Below are 16,788 nucleotides of genomic sequence, written 5' to 3' on the forward strand. Positions count from 1 at the left end.
CACAAAGAATAGCCAAGACCAGATGTCTTCACTGATGACTTCTAATAAATATTAAAAACAAAAACAATACTATGCAGAATCTTTCAGAAAACAGAAAAGGGAACCCTTTCTAACTCATTCTATAAGGCCAGTATTACCCTGATACAAAAGCCAGGAAGAGATATTACAAGTAAAGAACCACAGACTAATTTCACTCATGGACACAAATATAAAAATTCTTAACAAATTATTAGTAAATAAAATTCAGCAATATTTAAAGAGGAGTACATATTATGACCAAGGGTGATTTATCCTCCAAAGTAAGGAGACTTTAATATCTGAAAATCAGTTAATGTAATAGATCATATTAATAGAATAAAGAACAAAAGAAAAAGCCCCCACATGATAATCCAAATAGAGAAAAAGCATTTGTCAAAATTAAACAACTATTTTTTATGAAAAAAAGACCAAATTGTTCAACAAAGTTGTGACTTTGTTGCCCTTCCCTTAAGAGGTAAGCTCTCTTCACATCCCTGGCTGTGAAGGGAACTTCCTACCCTTGATTAAGAGCATGAGCAACATTATCCTTCATCAGGAAAGTCTGAGCGCTTTCCTAAGATCAGGAGCAAGGCAAGGATGCCTCCTGCTCACCATTTCCCTTCAACATCATATTTGAGGTTCTAGCCAGTGCAATGAGGCAAACAAAGAAAATCAAACCCCAAATCCTCCTGCCCCAAATCTCTCAAAGGGAGACTAAAATATTTTTTATAATATTGTCGATTATTAACCATGAGAGACGATGGACTCTGAAAAACAAAGTGAGGGTTCTAGCGGGGTGGGGGGTGGGAGGATGGGTTAGCCTGGTGGTGGGTATTGAGGAGGGCACATTCTGCATGGAGCACTGGGTGTTATGCACAAACAATGAATCATGGAACACTTCATCTAAAACTAATGATGTAATGTATGGGGATTAACATAAGAATAAAAAAATTAAAAAAAAATATTGTCGATTATTTTCTGAATTATTTCTGTTTCCTCTGGGTCAACTTTTCTATTGTTGTTGTTTTGTCTCATTCATGCTTTTGAATTTTCTTCAAGTGTTGGTTGAGTCCTCCCCCTTTGCTCATTATTTATGAAAGGGGCACATGTCAGCGTTATACCACAATTGTGAAATTCTGTCTGTCTTGACAGGCTTCAAGTGTGTAATAGAAGGGCAGACTCCTGGTCTTGGGAAGACCCAGTTGCAGGCTCACGGCAGTGAGGAAGTGGTCTGTGACCACCCCAGCTCTGCCTCCTTGTGCTTTACCTGTGGACTCTGAAATAGCAGTTTACTGTAACACATACTTTTTTTTTTTTTTTTTTTTTAACAGCATCACCATTAGGAGGCAGGAGTCTGAAGTCAGCATGTCTCAGTTCCAAGAGCTGCCAGTACAGCCAACTGTGTGACCTTGGACACCTCCCAAGTTTCAGTGTCCTCGTGCACAGGGTGAGGCAGGATCAGCACCTGTGGCCCAGCGCTGCCATGTGGTTACATGACAGAGGGTGCATGAAGGGCCTGACATAGACAGATGCTCCATCAGCAGGTCCTACCTTCCCCTTCCTTCCTGTGGTGAAGAAAATGCTCCCCCACCACCTTGGGCATTGTTTCTAAGTGATGACATTCCATGTGCTGTAGGATCCTGAAGGGTTGCACTATTACAAATAAATGGGTAATAATTGGCCTTTCAACATTTGATAAGCATCTCTAACAGCAGGAGGGCTGTTAGGCCTCTCTAGCCATGAACTTTGCTTACTTTATTTCATAGCTTTAAACTCAATTTTTCTATTTCATAGAACTGCTTTATTACCAGAGCCTGAAATCTCTGTTTGAGTTTTTCTGTGTGAAAAGGAGAAGTGGTTTCCTGCTGTCGGTGTTCCTGAAAGCTGAAGTTTTAGCTGTGGATTGGGCACTGGATGAAGCAGTGAACAAACATCAGGCAGGAGGCCCTGGGGCTGTGGAGCACTAGGCCCCAAATCGTGCACCCAGAGTGGCCTGAGTGTCCCCCCCGCCCCCCCCGCCCCAGGGAGGCCTGTCTGGTCACACTGAGTGCAGCGACACTGTATGATGAGCAGCAACCTCTGCATTCCCGCAATCCCTCAGAGGCCCCCTGAGATCTCCCTATCTTATTTAGAGCCCCAACAATTCACCAGGAGTAGCAGCTTCCTCTTGGGTAGAGCAGGGCAAACCTCAGTTTCTGAGGCCTTTCCATAAAGATTTTGAAATTAGCTACAGAACCTACTCATATTAATACAACCTTGAGGGCTACCCAAAAACTCCACATGTTCTTGCAGAAATGTGCATCAGGTGAGCAAACCTCTCTGGATCAGAGATGTCTTCATTATAAATGCCAGGGATGAATCTCTCCAGGTAGAGTGATAAGAGGACAGGTAAGAGGCAGGTTGCCTGGTACACAGGAACTCTAGTGACAAGGACCCCTGCTTTTCACCAGCACAATGGCTTTCTGAAAATTGCAATTTTTAGGTAACAGTATCAATTTGCTATAGACCAAGTGAAATTATAGAATTCCCAGAAGTTAAATTCTTATTTTTTGTTGTTGTTTTGTCTGAAGTAATACTGCCTTCTGGGAAGAGCTCCAGATCAATATCTACTGTGTTTTCTGTTTAAGTCACAAAATAACTACAGCTGTTGTCACTCTGTTCAATTAGATGATCTTAAAAAAATATATGTCAAATAGGCCAAACATTTTTGCTCTGTGGTAGACTACAGACTACAATAATTGGTACCCAATTTGCTGGCACTTTCCTATACTGTCGTCCTAAAAAGTCCCTCCCACACTGGCTTTGGGCTTAGTCATGTATCTTTCTTTGGCCAATAAGACAATAACATGCATAACACAAGCAAAGACTTGGAAAGGTCTCGTATGCTGGGACTCACCCTCTCTTGCTGCTCCAGGAATCTCTAGCATGACTGCCATGTGATGGAGTAACCTGCTGGATGATTAGAGACATGAGGTCCAGTCACCTCGTCATCTCAGCCAGTGGCCAGACAGCATTCTCAGCACAGCTGTGTAGCTGAGCAGCAGCCCCTACAGACTAGTGAGGGAAGCCAAGTGAGACTAGCAGAGCAAGAACCATCCAGCAAACACCCATTCCGGTGGTTGATGCTGAGAATCATGACCAAAATAAATAGTTGTGTTAAGCCATTAAGTTTTAGGGTATTTGTTATGCAGCAAATGCTAACTGATACATGCCCCTTTATTATTTCATGGAATAGAAAAACAATAAATCTTAGAACAGTTGCTGCATGCACGCTGACTCTTCTAGCTACTCATTAGTTTTTCTTCATAAAGACTGCCATGTCCCCACCATAAGAATGTTGCTGAGAAAATACCTTGTTTTTACAGAGTTCCTAATGGGCCATGCCAACCACTTTGGATGACTCCCTGGACTCCTCCATGGCTGTACTAAACAGCACTGAAGGAGTGACAGTCGCCACACTGTGTCTTGATTCCTTCCCCCAGACCTGTGCGAAGAGCCATTTCTTAGTCTGGGTTTGCCAACCAGAAAGTCTCATATGAGGCAGCCCAACTTTTTTTTTTTTTTTTATGTGCATATCTTTTTTATTGTTATGTTAATCACCATACATTACATCATTAGTTTTTGATGTAGTGTTCCATGATTCATTGTTTGTGCATAACACCCAGTGCTCCATGCAGAATGTGCCCTCTTTAATACCCATCACCAGGCTAACCCATCCTCCCATCCCCCTCCCCTCTAGAACCCTCAGTTTGTTTTTCAGAATCCATCATCTCTCATGGTTCATCCCCCTCTGATTTCTCCCCCTTCATTCTTCCCTTCCTGCTATCTTCTTCTTTTTTTTTTTTTTAACATATAATATATTATTTGTTTCAGAGGTACACATCTGTGATTCAACAGTCTTACACAATTCACAGCGCTCACCATAGCACATACCTCCCCAGTGTCTATCACCCAGACACCCCATCCCTTCCACCCTCCACCACTCCAGCAACCCTCAGTTTGTTTCCTGAGATTAAGAATTCCTCACATCAGTGAGGTCGTATGATACATGTCTTTGTTTGCCTTATTTCGCTCAGCATAACACCCTCCAGTTCCATCCACATTGTTGCAAATGAGGCAGCCCAACTTTTAAACAACTTGTTGCACCGATGTCATTGGGTGTGCCCTTTCTGACTAAGGTACAAATGCCAGCATGTTCCACCTTACTGCCATCAGAGGTGACTATAAACATGTTACTACACAATAGACACTATAATCACAAGTAAAGATTCCAGCTGCTGTATCATTAAAGTTAACTGTTTCTGATGGGCTATTGCTACTGTTGCCAGGACAGGGAAACAAACTGGGTGGCAGAGCTCACTTCCCCAGAAACCTGCACTACCTGTCAAAGCCTTGGACTGACCTGGTAGAAAAGCTTGTTGTGCCAGCCACCCACCTCCTAGCATTTAATTTAAAAGACTGTCTCTAAGTGGGTTCTGGTCCTCTGCAGAGTTCCAAAAGCCACATCTATTGGCTGAGGTCATTGTGTGAAAACTGTTGCGAAAAAATGGATTCAGTAATCGACTGCCAAAAATGTAGATTAAGACATATTATGAAAAGAACATTTGCATTTAAATAATGGCTGTATTTATTTGCAAGCTCAATCTGAAGCCCATGCAAATCTTAAAGGAAAAGGAATACGATTCCTTTCAGTGTATTTCATTATGAAGTCACAGAACAGAAGTAGACTAAGGACTAAGAAGATGGGTTATTCACCTGTTCATCCTCACCTACCCTGGTGGAATGTAGTTATTCAAGGATATGGACTTTAAGTCAATGGATATAAGGAGAGGGAGGGAGGAATGAAGCCCACACAAGTGACAAAGTGATGATGGAAACTTCCACGAATTTTTTTTACATTTTCAGTCTAGTAACTATCCCAAACTTTTAAATTCTGATAGATATTATATATTGGAGCTTATTTTCCAAATATTCCTAACAAAGCTGAAAATCCTCTGCTGACCAGCTTGACCATTTGGAAGCTTAGGGACATCTTTGCATAGGACAGGCCTGACCCCTTCCTTCCCATCATCTCTGAACAATGGCAAACTTCACTTAAGTATTTCTTCACTTCTAATGCTGTCCTGATTCTCTCACCATCTCTTATGACAGGTCCCAATAGGTTCTGTGAATCTAGTTTGGTCCTAGCCCCATGCCCTTCTCCCTCCCCCATCTCCCCACTCTGTCCCACTGTCCCACTTTGCAGCCATAGCAGCTTCTGAAAACTCGAATCTGACCCCAGCCTTCCTGCCTGAAACCCCTCTGGGTTTCCACACCCATGACACCCATCAAGGTGCCTAGCAGTGTGGCCTATGAGGTGCAGCAAGCAGCGTCCCTATGGCTGAGGGTGGGCCTGGACTCTCTAGTCTCAGGCCACTCCCCTCAATATAGTGTTCCTTCTTGATGTTGTTACCTGTCCTTCCTCTTGTAGACATCTGGGTCTGTGACCTCACCTAAATTCCAGCCTCCCTTTGAAGGCTGGTATGGTCCTCAGTTATGGTCCTGTCTCCCGACTTCCATGATCCATAAGTCTTAGCAACTGTAATCAGTTACTGTTCTCTGCATCCTAGGTTGGATGCCTCTGTGCTTTTTCTGCTTATGCTGTCCCCTTGGACCAGGGTTCTCCGACCACCTCCCCATGAGCCTTTTTGTTCATAGTCTCGTTCTCCTCCTCAAGATGTAGTGCAGGGGGTGCTTCCTCTGTGATGACTCCTGACCCCTCACGTTATACTTGGAGTCCCATCTCCTAATCCTTTGCATGCTCTCAGAGCAGGATTGGTACTCTACCATCATAACTCCTGTGTTTTGTGAAAAGTGCATTTTTGTATATTTGCTTCCTGAACTTCATGCAGGTCAAGAGACATTTATACTTCTGCATTTAGCAATACCCTCAGGCCTTGGAAAAGAATGGACACATGACAGAGCCTTGTGAATAGAAGCCAAAGTACTTCTTACAGCTTTCTAAAAACTTTGGCATTGCCAGAGCCTGTTCCCCTTAACAGGTGTCACCAGAAGATGTGAAGGTCTGCTCTGATGGCCTTTCCTATAACTTGACTTCTCTGGACTCCCTGCCAGTTGGTTTTCATGGGTTCCATTCACAGGAATCGCTACAAAACATTTCCCATTTCTGAATTTCCTTTCTAATTAAAACCATCTCTTTCCAGCTGCTTCTGGTTCTCATTGCACCTCCAGGCCTGATGCTTCTGGTTTCCTTGGCTGCATGTCCAAAGTGCACGTTTCAAAGCATGTAATACAAATGCCCTTACTTGCCTCCCAGTCTACTGAAGAAGTGACTCTTGAAACAACTCAACTCATCTTCCCTTTAGGCTAGCATTCCTACTATTTTTTCCAGCAGATTTAGCTATACCAACGATCCCTTAGTAGAAACTTTGAAATGCCAAATTAAGGAAACTGCTTGTGGCAGCAAAAACTCTTCTCAAATTGTCCCCACACATGCCTTTCTAGCCTCATGTGGCCCTAGGACCCTGTGTCCCTCTCTCACCTTGATCACTTTTGCCAATGACCCCTCCATCCCAAGTGGGGGGTGTTAGCAGGAATCCCCAACTGACTTCTGGTGCTGGCAACCCTTTAGTCCACCAGTAGCCCCATTCTCATGGCCATTACCTTGGGTCATCTCTGCCAGCATCCCTGCTGAAGCCCCTACTGGGTGTTGGTCACCTAGTCTTTCTCCACTTCATTTTCAATGGATATTTAACAATGTTTCAGTTTCTCTGCATTTTTGCACACTAGTTGCATTCCCTAACTTTTGCCAGGCACTCATGAGTCCCCACCCAATCCCCATGTCCCGTTCTCAAAGGCTCATGATAAATACATCCTCTGACCTCCAGCTCCTGGAATTCCTCCTCCTCCTCCACGTCATAGGAGAGGGTGTGGATCTTGATGTCATCAGCCGAGAGGTCAATGAACTTCCCATCAGGGTACTCCAGACTCTCTTTGGTGGGTGACCGGTCCTCAATGAAGGTAGTCTCACAACAGTCGGCAGCCACGCCATCCCCCCAAGAGCGCAGCACACCCTCTGAGTAGAGAATGATGTTGGGTCGGAAATGGGACTCCACAGACTGCTGAAGTGTGTTGGGGTCCAGCAGTTGCTGGACTGGCTCATTCCTGCTGCCATCCAGGCTGGCTGGTGCTGTGCTGCCCACCACCCGGCAGCTCTGGTACTGTGGCGCTGGGTAAACGGACACCAGGCCATCTCTGTTCTCGGCCATGAAGTTTCTTGTGTTAATTAAGCCATTCCTCTTACCAGCATCACTGATTTTACTGTGCACCAGCATGCTCTTCTGTTCAATTATGCCATCCATGGTTCTCTCCCTCCCCGACTGGGCGTCAGGCTGGTGGGCCGCACTCCACAAGGTCACACTTGCCTCATGGGACCCATTTCTCCTGGAGGAGGAGGAAACAGAGATGAGACAAGAAAATCACACCTGAAAAAAAATCTAATCACCCAGACCCTTGCTGTTTCAGCATGTACTAGTCAGCTGATATGCACAGAAGCTGGGGGGGTGGGTTGCCAGATGATATTCTAGTCCTACCTATTCTACCAATTTTTAAAAGGCTCTATCAGGGCAGCCAGTCAGAGAAAGCCAGAAATTAATTACTCACATCCCTATAAAGTCTTTGCTTCCAAATAAAGGAGACTCTGCAGAAATTGGAACCACTGCAGCTCTAGAGAAACCTGTGATTGCCATTAAACATCTTGAAATCATGGGTAAATCCAATCACATTAGCATTGGGCCAGTCCACAGGGAAAATAAGGCTATAAATCTGCAATGGGGATCAACTCTTCCTGGGTCCATGGCTATTCATTTGAGCAGAAAACATACACCCAAGGAAGAAAAGGTTTTAAATAATGTCCCACACAGATTTAGAAGATAAATGACAAGAAAACCCATGCCATTAGGTCTGTATATAGACAAAATTTCCAAACTAAGGAAACACTCACATGTACATTCTAATGTATGTATTAACATTAGCTCAATGCTCACACACACCTACTGGCCTTCCAACATGGTCCCAGGAATTGAACTAGAAGTTCCCCTGCCTTAATGGTACTCAACTTAGAGAAAAATCCACATATATGGGATACAATTAAAAAGCCCTCTAAATTGTTTCTCCCTAGATCACGTTCCTTTCTAGGGTTTTGAATGTTCAAAAAAAAAAGGAGGGAAAGAAAAAGATACCAAAGATTAAGATTTTAGAGATAATGCATTTCCTTGCACAGCAAAGGAAACCACCAACAAATAAAAAGACAATCTACTGAATGGGAGAAGATATTTGCAAATGATATATCTGATAAAAATATATATCTGATAAGAGGTTAATATCCAAAATATATGAAGAACTTACACAACTCAACACCAAACAAAACAAAACAAAATAAAAAAAAAACACAACAATCTGATTAAAAAATGGGCAGAGGACCTAAATAGACATTTTTCTAAAAAAGACATACAGATGGCAAACAGACACATGAAAGATGATCAACGTCACCCATCATCAGGGAAATGTATATCAAAACTATGGTAACATATCATCTCATACCAGTCAGAATAGCTAGTATCAAAAAGATAAGTAATAACAAGTGTTGGTGAGGATGTGGAGAAAAATAAAGCCTCATGCACTGTTGGTGGGAATGTAAATTGGTGCAGCCACATGGAAAACAGTATGGTGGTTCCTCAAAAAATTAAAGATAAAAATACCATATGATCCAAATGCCAAATACTACTGGGTATTTACCCAAAGAAAATGAAAACACTAATTTGAAAAGGTATATGCACTCCTATGGTTTTTTTTTTTAATGTTTTATTTATTTATTCATGAAAGTCAGAGAGAGAGAGGCAGAGGCAGAGGGAGAAGCAGGCTCCCCGCCTAGCAGGGAGCCCGATGCGGGACTCGATCCCAGGACCCTGGGATCATGACCTGAGCCGAAGGCAGACGCTTAACCATCTGAGCCACCCAGGCGCCCCTGCACCCCTATGTTTATTGCAACATTATTTACAATAGCCAAGAATTGAAGCAACCCAAGTGTTCATCAATAGATGAATGTATAAAGATGTGTTATATGTATATATATGTGTATGTGCATATATATGTGTGTATACACATATATAATGGAATATTACTCAGCCATAAGAAGAATGAGATCTTGCCATTTATGACAACATGGATGGACCTGGGGATTAGGGGGCACAATCTTCCAGTTATAAAATACATAAGTCACGGGGATGAAAAGTATAGTAATAATGTTGTAGGGTGACTGATGGTGACTACAATTCATCATGGTGAACACTGAATAATGCATAGATTTGTTCAATCACTATGTTGTACACCTAAAACTAACATAGTATGTCAACTATGGTTAAATAAGAAATAAAAATACTTTAAAAAATGTTAAATAAAATAATTTAAAAGCATTTGAGTAATTTTCCTATAAGGAAAAAAATTAATGATGACTTAAAGACAACCTTTTCTCAAGATTTATAAATGCTTAGATTTTTCCTAACAACAACAAAAAGAATGAATTTCCCCAAGTATTTGCAAGTTAGTAAGTAGTAAGTTTGCAAGTTAGTAGTTAGTAGCTATTATGTATGAATTATATATGTACATAAGTACATATTATATATATACATATAACACATCTTTATACACTCATCTATTGATGAACACTTGGGTTGCTTCAATTCTTGGCTACTGTAAATAATGTTGCAATAAACATAGAGGTGCATATGCCTTTTCAAATTAGTGTTTTCATTTTCTTTGGGTAAATACCCAGTAGTATTTGGCATTTGGATCATATGGTATGATTCATATATAATAGCTACTTTGCAAGTTAGTAGCTATCATGTATGAAAACTTTCCATCTTGGGGACTTTGAGTACTCTGGCTTTCTATGAGATTTCAGAATTTTCTGATATCCTAACTGCTTTATTTGGTGGTAGCTATAAGAATTTAACATTTCAGACCAACCAAGAAATAGAGAGGTCTCCTTTGTGACTAACTGGAAAATAACACTTTAGTAGAACTGACAAATGACTAGTCAAACTACAGCATATGCACGGAGAGATGGTGGGTATTGTTTACGTGATACTGTGTCAGATTTTAGAGAGGTCAAAAACACCCTGCCACCTCTGCTGATGTGGCACTAAGAAATACTTAGCTCTGGAGACACATTTACAATCTGAGAGCTAAAACCATTAATTAAACTATTTGGACAAGATCTTTTGAGCACTTGCAACATGCAAGGCACAACTTGTGTCAGCATCATCTCTGGGACTGATCATCTTCCAAGCTAGCGCATTATGCTCATTGAGGTGTTTCTGGTCCAAACCCTCAACTTCTCTAATCTTCTCCTTCTACAGAGAAGCCACTGGGTTAATCTCAGAATTGGGCCCTTTGTACAGTTTGTGATTGCCAGATGTACTACCAAGCTTAGAATAATCTTGAAGTGTAGTTGGGTTTCTCAGATTGAGCTCCTTCTCCTCAAATCTAAGTATCTTACAAAAGACATGTGGTTGCATCTGTTCAAAGCCCACCTCTTCAATGGAGTCACATGCTCTTGCCCAGTCAGAAGGACCTCCCCCTTTTCTGGTGTGTTCTACAGTTTCTGTTATGGGTCCTATTGTTTCCTTCTCTGCAAACATGACAGCTGCTAATGTCAACATCCTCCTCCAGCCCCTGCCCCTGCTCCGGTCCCGGAGCTGCTTGAGACTAAAAAAACCGATATTACCTTTTCCCTTTCTAACACCCAGTATGCAGTAAGTATTCAATGAACTGTTGAAATAACGTCTCAAGTGTTATGTAATTAGAATAATCCCCACTTAGTGACCTCCTTGAGCTGCACAAGCCCCAAATGTGAATCTGATATTACAGCATCTGGAGGCAGGCACAGCTTAGGTCTCTGAGGTGCTGTCCACAGTTTGACACCTAAAGAGTCAGCTGAAACCTGGCAGCATCAGCACCACCTGGAAGTTCGTTAGAAAGGTGGAATCTTCAATACACCTGGAACCACTGATTCAGAATCTGCATTTTAACACCACAGAAAATGATGATTCTGAACATAAAGTTGAGGGGCCCTGTTCTATGGTATAGAGTGCAAGTTTTGGCCTGTTGCACTAGTTGGCTCCATTGTACAATGGATAATTTACTATCTTTTAAAAAAAATCTTCAAATAAACATATCAAACATGCTTAAAGAACTTTCATTTTCTTCTTGAAGTAAATTTTTCCAACTTTGAGCATCGTAAGTTATGATTACATTGGAATGAAAGAGGCTGAAATCGGTGGAATCTTATCTTTATCACTTGCAGCATCCTTCAATATCTCTTTAGACACAGACCAGCTTATTATATATATTGTATTTCACTTCATAATTCCTATTAGCTCGTTTCCTCTGTGTTCACTTCTACCCTGTCCTCCCTGATAGCAGATTTCTGCCAGCCGGAGTTCAGCAGCTCAGAGATAACATGGAGAGAAAATGCTGCTACTCATTGGGGTAATCCACCAGCCTCTTCCCCACTGCTTTCTGGAGTCCTACCCAGGGACTGTGCTATTCTTCCCAGGCTCCTTACAACAGACATATATTTATATAATATCAGTGGTTATATTGTGTAACAAATAATGTTTTGCTTATTCTGTGTTTTTTTTTTTCTCAGTCCATGATATTCAGAACCAATGGCTGTCTCCCACTTGACCCTTTATTTGCTTAAATAGCCTCGACTATGTCTTGGATGCCGCCTCCTGTTGACAAAACTCTTGCTGGAATGCATCAATGGCCAAGCTCCCAATTTCGATCTCTGGGTGAAGTCTTGGAGGCTGTTTCTGTGAGTGCAGCACTGGAAGCTGGTTGGAGGGCATCACCAGTCAGTTACGCTGCACCTGTTGCTTTTACAGTGCTGGCAGGTGGGGGGGCCTCCATGCCTGTGACCCCCAGTTACTCCTCCTTCCCTGGTTCTTGCTATCTGTACCAGTGCTTAAAGAACCCTCATGTTCACAACTTTGGATGAATACCAGGCAGATAAGAAAACTGGTATGATCCAGCAATTGCACTACTAAGTATTTATCCAAAGGATACAAACATAGTGATTTGAAGGGGCATGTGCACCCCAATGTTTATAGCATCCATGTCCACAACAGTCCAAATATGGAAAGAGCCCAGATGTTCATCGACTGATGAATGGATAAAGATGTGGTATATATGTACAATGGAATATATTACTCAGCCATCAGAAAGGATGAAAACATGTTATTTGCAATGATGTGAATGGAACCAGAGAGCATAATGCTAAGTGAAATAAGTCAGTCAGAGAAAAACAAATACCATATGATTTCACTCATATGTGGAATTTAAGAAACAAAACATAAGCATAGGGGAAGGGAAAGAAAAATAAAAAAAGATAAAAATTGAGAGGGAATCAGATAAAGGGTTAGTATCCAAAATCTATAAAGAACTCATCAAACTCAACACCCAAAGAACAAAGAATCCAATCAAGAAATGGGCAGAAGACATGAACAGACATTTTTCCAAAGAAAACATCCAAATGGCCAACAGACACATGAAAAAGTGCTCAATATCGCTCGGCATCAGAGAAATCCAAATCAAAACCTCAATGAGATACCACCTCACACCAGTCGGAATGGCTAAAATTAACAAGTCAGGAAATGACAGATGTTGGTGGGGATGTGGAGAAAGGGAAACCCTCCTACACTGTTGGTGGGAATGCAAGCTGGTGCGGCCACTCTGGAAAACTGTACGGAGGTTCCTCAAAAAGTTGAAAATAGAGCTACCATATGATCCAGCAATTGCACTACTGGGTATTTACCCCAAAGATACAAAAGTAGGGATCCGAAGGGGTACGTGCACCCCGATGTTTATAGCAGCAATGTCCACAATAGCCGAACTGTGGAAAGAGCCAAGATGCCCATCGACAGATGACTGGATAAAGAAGAGGTGGTATATATATACAATGGAATATTATGCAGCCATCAAGAGGAATGAGATCTTGCCATTTTCAACGACGTGGATGGAACTGGAGGGTATTATGTTGAGTGAAATAAGTCAAACAGAGAAAGACATGTATCATATGACCTCACTGATATGAGGAATTCTTAATCGCAGGAAACAAACTGAGGGTTGCTGGAGTGGGGGGTGGGGTGGGAGGGATAGGGTGACTGGGTGATAGACACTGGGGAGGGTATGTGCTCTGGTAAGCGCTGTGAATTGTGCAAGACTGTTGAATCTCAGATCTGTACCTCTGAAACAAATAATGCAATATATGTTAAGAAAAAAAAAGAAGAAGAAGAAGGTAGCGGGAGGGGAAGAATGAAGCGGGGGAAATCGGAGGGGTAGACGAACCATGAGAGACGATGGACTCTGAAAAACAAACAGGGTTCTAGAGGGGAGGGGGGTGGGAGGATGGGTTAGCCTGGTGGTGGGTATTGAGGAGGGCACATTCTGCATGGAGCACTGGGTGTTATGCACAATGAATCATGGAACACTTCATCTAAAATTAATGATGTAATGTATGGGGATTAACATAAGAATAAAAAAAATTGAGAGGGAGTTAAACCATAAGAGATGTTGAACTCTAGGAAACAAACTGAGGGTTGCTGGAGGGGAGGTGGGTGGAGGGATGGGGTAACTGAGTGAAGGGCATTAAGGAGGGCACTTGAAGTAATGAGCACTGGGTTTTATATGCAACTGATGAATCACTAAATTCTACCTCTAAAACAAACAAGCAAATAAAGTTTAAAAAAGGAAAAAGAAAATGGTGAATCTAAGTAATCCAAGCCACTACAGTCCCTTCTATTTAGGATCAGAATATCACTTCTGATATTTCATATCAAAGTACATGGTCTTCCAAGAGATAAATTTTATGGCTCAAATAAATAATTTTAGTGAAGAAAAAAAAAGGAAAACTGATAGAGATTGTGAAAAAGAAAAAAAAAACAGAGAGTAGGTATCCAACATCTATACAAATTTCATATAATATAGAAACAGGATTTTCTTACTTTGAGACTGTCATGCTATAAAGAGAACTATACTAAGAGCCAGGAACCAGAAATTTAGCCACAGCTTTGCTACTAAATATCTGTGTAAACTTGGGCAGGTTGCTTATGAAAGTGGAATTATTAATAAAGTAGTTAAGCAAGAGAAACTTTAAGGTCCCTTTCAGCGCCATGATTTGTACCTCTTGGCCCATGAGTCTTGGGTTTTATGAGATTAGACAGAGCTTTTCAACAAGGTGGTGAAAAAATCTCACATTGATCATAATAGCCTAGGTTTCAGTTTAATAAAATAGATATTTATCATTTGTTATTGTAAGACACCATGTTAGGTGCTTGCTGGAGATAGAATGATGAGTTTCTAATAGTAAAGGTCCAATCAATGAAAAGGTAAGCAATGACATAAACTGCTGTAATAGTGGCTAGATAATGAACATACCAGAAAGTCATGCCAATGTGAAACTGGAATCTGATATTTCAAAATAAGCTAAAAGCAATTAAGAAAAGGATAGATATTATGAGAGAACAACATATAGCAGAACTGGGGAAAAATCAGAAGCAATGTAATTTGAGAATAGAAAGAGATGTGATCAGAGAGGGAGACAAACCATGAGAGACTCTGAACTCTGGGAAACAAACTGAAGGTTACAGAAGGAGGTAGGGTGAGGGGATGAGGTAACCTGGTGATGGGTATTAAGGAGGGCACGTGTTATGATGAGCACTGGGTGTTATACACAACCAATGAATCATTGAACACTACATCAAAAACTAATGATATATTATATGTTGGCTAACTGAACATAAAAAAAAAAGGAGATTGAACAGAACTTGGGAAAGAATTCGAAAGAAAGTAATTTCAGAAATCAAGGCTAAAAGGCAAGGGAAGCAAGGGCAAAAATGAACTATTGGGACTACATCAAGATAAAAAGCTTTTGCACAGCAAAAGAAACAGTCAACAAAACCAAAAGACAACCAACAGAATGGGAGAAGATATTTACGAATAACATATCAGATAAAGAGCTAGTATCCAAAATCTATAAAGAACTTCTTAAACTCAACACCCAAAGAACAAATGACCCAATCAAGAAATGGGCAGAAGACATGAACAGACATTTTTCCAAAGAAGATCCAAATGGCCAACAGACACATGAAAAAGTGCTCAACATCACTCGGCATCAGGGAAATCCAAATCAAAACCTCAATGAGATACCACCTCACACCAGTCAGAATGGCTAAAATTAACAAGTCAGGAAACGACAGATGTTGGTGCGGATGTGGAGAAAGGGAAACCCTCCTACACTGTTGGTGGGAATGCAAGCTCATGCATCCACTTGGAAAACAGTATGGAGGTTCCTCAAAAAGTTGAAAATAGAGCTACCGTACAACCCAGCAATTGCACTACTGGGTATTTACCCCAAAGATACAAATGTAGGGATCCGAAGGGATACATGCACCCCAATGTTTATAGCAGCAATGGCCAGAATAGCCAAACTGTGGAAAGAGCCAAGATGTCCATCAACAGATGAATGGCTATAGAAGATGTGGTATATATATACAATGGAATATTATGCAGCCATCAAAAGGAATGAAATCTTGCCATTTGCAAGGACGTGGATGGAACTGGAGGGTATTATGCTGAGCGAAATAAGTCAATCAGAGAAAGATACGTATCATATGACCTCACTGATATGAGGAATTCTTAATCTCAGGAAACAAACTGAGGGTTGCTGGAGTGGTGGGGGGTTGGAGGGATGGGGCAGCTGGGTGATAGACACTGGGGAGGGTATGTGCTATGGTGAGCACTGTGAGTTGTGTAAGACTGTTGAATCACAGATGTGTACCTCTGAAACAAATAATATATTATATGTTAAAAAAAAAGGAGAAGAAGAAGATAGCAGGAGGGGAAGAATAAAGGGGGCGGAAACTGGAGGGGGAGATGAACAATGAGAGACTATGGACTCTGAGAAACAAACTGAGGGTTCTAGAGGGGAAGGGGTGGGGGGATGGGTTAGCCTGGTGATGGGTATTAAAGAGGGCACATTCTGCATGGAGCACTCGGTGTTGTATGTAAACAATGAATCATGAACACTACATCGAAAACTAATGATGTAATGTATGGTGATTAACATAACATAATAAAAAAATACAATAATAAGTAAGATTAATGGTAGAGTAAAGGAAAAACAAATGGGTAATAAAAGATTAGAAAATTAAAAAAAAATCAAGGCTAAACCAGAAGGGACACAGGAGTGAAAAAGCACAGTGGGTCATACCTTAAAAGAAACATAACATGTAAAATAGAAAAATGTGTTAAATTTGAAAAACATTAATATTTCAATTTATATGAAATTCTAGAGCAGACAAAGTGTTGTATTGTAGAAGCAAAAGAAATGTTTGACTCAGGTTGGGAAGGGCTCTGTCATGGACAGGGCAAGGGAAAGGTCCTCAGGTAATGTACACACTCTACATCTTGGGGGAGCAGAGGTTCCAAAGCAAATGGAACTGTAACACTAAAGATGTACATTTCCCTGTGTGCATTTGAAGTGCCTAAAACATTATGAAAGAAAGTAGCAAATAAAGAATAAAGATAAAAAAAGCAGGTATGTATATAAAAGGAGACTTTAGAGGAGCAAACAAACAATGGATAAGAGCAAATACTAAAAGTATGATTTAAGAAAATTTTTCTGTAATTAATGTTGAAAGGGTACAC

At 41.1% G+C, this 16,788-nt stretch overlaps 1 protein-coding gene across 2 annotated transcripts in view; it reads right to left on the bottom strand.

Annotated features, from left to right (window-relative positions):
• The window catches only part of SYNDIG1 (synapse differentiation inducing 1), a 95,230-nt gene extending 87,779 nt beyond the window's left edge, over positions 1-7,451 (bottom strand). Inside the window, exon 1 of one of the 2 annotated variants that reach the window (XM_035005732.1) lies at positions 6,900-7,379. In XM_035005732.1, coding sequence (XP_034861623.1) covers positions 6,900-7,379 — 480 coding nt within the window. Of the gene's footprint in view, positions 1-6,899 lie in introns of both variants that reach the window. The other variant, XM_035005733.1, reaches the window with a different exon arrangement.
• Positions 7,452-16,788: the final 9,337 nt, after the last annotated feature.

This window comes from Mirounga leonina, unplaced genomic scaffold (genome assembly GCF_011800145.1).
Source record: "Mirounga leonina isolate KUSES-001 unplaced genomic scaffold, KU_Mleo_1.0 Mir_150, whole genome shotgun sequence".
Lineage (NCBI taxonomy): Eukaryota > Metazoa > Chordata > Mammalia > Carnivora > Phocidae > Mirounga > Mirounga leonina.